Source organism: Phaseolus vulgaris, chromosome 4 (assembly GCF_000499845.2).
Source record: "Phaseolus vulgaris cultivar G19833 chromosome 4, P. vulgaris v2.0, whole genome shotgun sequence".
Classification (NCBI taxonomy): Eukaryota; Viridiplantae; Streptophyta; class Magnoliopsida; order Fabales; family Fabaceae; genus Phaseolus; species Phaseolus vulgaris.
In genome coordinates this window covers 19,778,755-19,783,416 of record NC_023756.2, presented here as the reverse complement: position 1 = coordinate 19,783,416, position 4,662 = coordinate 19,778,755, and the positions used below count along the sequence as shown (strand labels likewise).

General features: G+C 28.3%; 1 protein-coding gene across 1 annotated transcript; it reads left to right on the top strand.

The window, feature by feature from the left end:
- Positions 1-825: 825 nt before the first annotated feature.
- On the top strand, positions 826-1,753 carry LOC137838436 (probable CCR4-associated factor 1 homolog 9). Its single transcript, XM_068647682.1, has one exon. The coding sequence runs from the start codon at positions 926-928 to the stop codon at positions 1,751-1,753; it is 828 nt and encodes a 275-aa protein (XP_068503783.1). The 5' UTR covers positions 826-925.
- Positions 1,754-4,662: the final 2,909 nt, after the last annotated feature.

Genomic DNA, 4,662 nt, shown 5'->3' with positions numbered 1-4,662 from the left:
TATAGTTAAACATATTAAACATCTTTCATAATAAAAATAAATAAATAAATAAAGTGTCGAAAATTTAATTATTCATAGAATAAAAAGTCTGGGGTTTTTTTAATAACGAATCCCTGCAATGTTTTAGCTTAATAACAAATTAATTCATAATAAATTAATTCCTGTCAATTAAATTGATATACCTAAACAGAGGTAGGATGCACAACAAATATAACAGAAAAACATTACAACATTTTTCTTTTATTTTATCATATAACTTCTTCATTTGATCATATAACTAAAATTTTGGTATTATATTTTAATATTTTCAATTTTTTTTTAAAAAAAATGAACATAAAATAGATAAAATATATATCTGCAATTTAAATATATCAATCTCATAAAATAGATAAGCTAGTTAAGATTTATTTATAATCATATCCTTAAAAAAAATATTTATATTTTATTTATATCTAGTTTAAAAATGAATAAGATAATTAAATTTAATTGTGGGTTGAGATATAAAAGATACCTATCATTCATTCTGAAATTTTCAACACCTAAAATATGTATTAAAAAGATAAAAGTTTGTAAATAAATATGAAATAAAGAGTAGAGTGGATGAAGTAAGATTAGATTTGAGGAATGTAATCTTATATTTTTTTAAATCTGAGAAACTGGAAAAGGGAAAATGCAATCTTAATCTTATCTTCATATATTTAATTAATATATTGAATCATACCATAAAGAAATAATAAATGTGATTATAAGATAAGATTGCAGAAACTAATTATATCTTTTGAAAGTTGTGTGTGATTTGGGCTATAAAAATAGTATAGTCAGGATGGTTGGTGTGGTTGTTTTGTTGTTCTTGAAGGGAAGAGAAAAAGAGATCAAAAGAGAAAGAGATATAAGAAGAGAAAGAGAGACAGAAAGAGAAAGCAACATGGCATTCCCTTGCGGTTCTGTAATAACGAGATCAGTATGGTCTTACAACCTTGAATTGGAGTTCGAGTTGATTCGTTCCATCATTGCCTTGTATCCTTTCATCTCTATGGATACAGAGTTCCCCGGCGTCATCTTTCCATCGCATCCAGGATTCCGACAACCACAAAATAACTACGCAGTGATGAAAGCTAATGTAGACGGTATGCATCTCATCCAAGTGGGTCTCACCTTTTCAGACAGTCAGGGCAACCTTCCAACCTTTGGAACCTCAAACCGCTTCATTTGGGAATTCAACTTTTGTGAGTTTGATGTGACACGCCATGCTCATGCTTCTGACTCCATCACCCTCCTCCGAAGTCAAGGCATGGATTTTGACAAGAATCGAAAGTATGGAGTGAGCATTGTGCGATTTGCCGAGTTGATGATGCTCTCAGGACTCCTCTGCAACAATAATATTCAGTGGATTGCTTTTCACAGTGCCTATGATTTTGGGTACATGGTGAAGATATTGAGCCAACGCTTTTTTTATATGCAACCATTTTTACCTCCCAACTTAGGTGACTTTCTTCAACTTGTTAAATTCTTCTTTGGATACAGAGTATACGACGTCAAACATCTCATCAGATTTTGTCCCAACCTTCATGGTAGTTTAGACAGAGTTTCTGAGTCCCTAGGTTTGGATAATAATGCCAGAAAAAGTCATCATGCAGGCTCCGATAGCTTAGTCACTCTCCATGTTTTTAATAAAATTAAAACTCTCTATTTTCATACACAACCTGACTTACGAGAACATGCAGGTGTATTCTATGGCTTAGAGATGCCTTGATTATTTTTTTACCATCTTTGTACTTCTATTCTTTGCAATACAATATATTTCCAGATTCTACAATAATATATATCACTCCATTTTATTCTAACTATCTCTCTTCTTTTTTTTCCCCTTATATATGTTTCTTCTTTAGTAATACATTTATGTTGTGATAGAATCAATCAAGAAATGTATACTCTTTTGAAAACTCATTGTACAGTGGCCAAGTAATTGAAATGAGTGTTGGGTTCTCTCGGTGTCTTCTAAATACATTCAACCAACCTATGAAATTGATTGCTTCTAGGTAGATGACGATTCAATATATCATATTTTATTTTTATTTCTCAATTAATTTTAGTTTATTTAAAACTAATTATTTGACTTCAAATAAGCAGTAGAAACGAAGACGAAAATTCTCATTGTGAAATGTTAAAAGTGTTAAACTTTGAATACGCACCATGCATGGACTATCTTTTTGCTGTGTGTGGCCCTCACATATTACAGATAGTGGAATTTTGAATAAATAATTTTAATTTTTTTTAAATATGAGACTATGAAAAAATTACGGGAGTGAAAAAAAAAAAGATTTTAAAGATATAAAGGTTATCTTACCCATCCCGCACTTTATTTTATATTTGTTTCTAATGTTATTTAACAATTACTTAACTATATATTTTTTGGTTATTTTTATTTTTTAACATTCACCAACGTAAAAACAGTTATTCAAATCTCATAATTTAAATTAAAGTTAAAAATATGTAATGACATTTTTTTATTCTGTTATGGAGTTTATAGTCAAAATTAAGTGATAATATAATAAGATGACAGATTGATAATTATACGATTGTCTAATAAATTGTAATATGTAGCTAACAGACTATCTGATTATATGTGTAGAGTGTACATGTATTTGTTTATTTTATCATATGACTAAAATTTTGGTTATAGAATTTTTTTAAAATTTTAAAAATTGACAAAAAGAAATGGAACATAAAATAGATAAAATAATTACAATACAGAAAATCTTATTTTTAAGAGAGGTTTGTTAACTGAGGTTTAAAAAATCTCCAATAAGATAAGTGTACAGAAGAGGTTTTTTAAACCCCTAGTAAGTATTGGTAGTTTTTAAAAAATGGGAACATATTTTATTAATTCCTCACTTTATTTTCATTTTCGGCGTTTTTTAACATTGAGTTTGGGAGGCACCGGATACTGCTTTTAACAATTTTGGAGGCACAGCATTTCACGCATTCAGAACCATCCCTTGAAAACACTCTTATCGAAAGAATCTAGATTATGTGTGGATTTTCGAAAGAAAAACGAGATTGTTGAGTGATGATGGATCAAGTTGCATGAAACATTGTTGATTAAAAAAAAAGTTGCATGAAACATCAATGTTTTCTAAGTAGACATGAGATTTGGGTATCCAAAACAAGAAAATAGTGAAGGTGTGTATAAAACAACCTATAAATCCAAATGATCGATAAGAGTGAGTAACAATGTCGTTACAAGACTATCATGGAAACGAAAAGTTATGTGGATTTAATTTATTGTTACAAGAGGTTGATTAGTTACATTCAATATTGTAAGAATCTTAAGTACTTGTTTCATCAGAAGAGACTAGACACAAGACAAAGATATTGGGGAAGTTATTAAGGGAGTAAGATTTCAAGTTTATGTGTCATCCAAGAAAGCAAAATTTGGTTGAACTAGCATGAGCAAGAAGACAATTCAAGTGTCTAATGTAATGGTTAAAAACTCAAATTAATGAAGTGTTAACAACTAAGTGGTTTGAGAATTTCATGATGAAAGTAAATGGGGAGTTATGAGGTTTAGGATAAGTCGTTTGTATTTGTAAACAAGAAGTTAGAGAATATAATCTAGTATAAAAGTTATACAAATGATTTAATGTACATCAAGCATAACTAATATAATATTTGAATAAGTTTTTGTATGGTTGAACATGAAGAAAAAATGACTCCATATGTCCTTGTTTGTCTGGCTTATAAAAGACTGAAGTGGAGTATCAAAGACCTGAGATAATGTTACAATCATTGGACATGACTAAGTATAAATAGAGTTGTGTTGTTTATGTGTGGTTCCTTTTCCACAAACAATGAGAGTACATAATCAAATTTGGATTGTGGTAGACTGAGGAATGAAATATGCAAAATTCCTTTTGGAGAAGATGGATGGAGCTTGAAAAGATTATTAATTTTAGTGGAAGTATTATCTTGGAAAAAACAATGTTGTTGCATATGATTAAAGTTACGAGGAGACGAAAGTATCAACACTTAAGATTACATGGTTGGAGTACAACAATAATGACTCCATCATCTTTGCCAAGTTTATTTTATGCCTTTGATTTAGTTAATGATAAGCAATCACTAATTATTTTTTTACAAACGACCTACTGCCGAAATTGGTAGGTAAAATAGTGTTATCTACATTTTCCCTAGGTAAAATAGTGTTATCTACATTTTCCCTATAAAAACTATACGTAAGTAAATTCGGCTTAGATAACGTTACCTACAGAAAAAAAATCTTAATAATAATAATATTAATTATTATTATTATTATTATATTTATAATAATATTTATTAATATTATATTTATAATAATATTTATTAATATTATATTTATAATAATATTGTAATAAATTAATAATACTAATAATTATATTTATAATATTAATAATAATATAATACTAATAATATCAATATGTAATTATCTACATATTTAAATTCGTGCATTATTACCTACATATAAATATATGGATAATATCTATAGGTAAAAGGTTGTACGTAATATCCGTAGGAAACAATTTCTTATCCTGATCCGTCAAAATTACGCATGAATTTTACTTACAATTTTTTTCCACCAAACTACTTCACTTTTATGTACAAAAAAAATCCATAAATAACTCA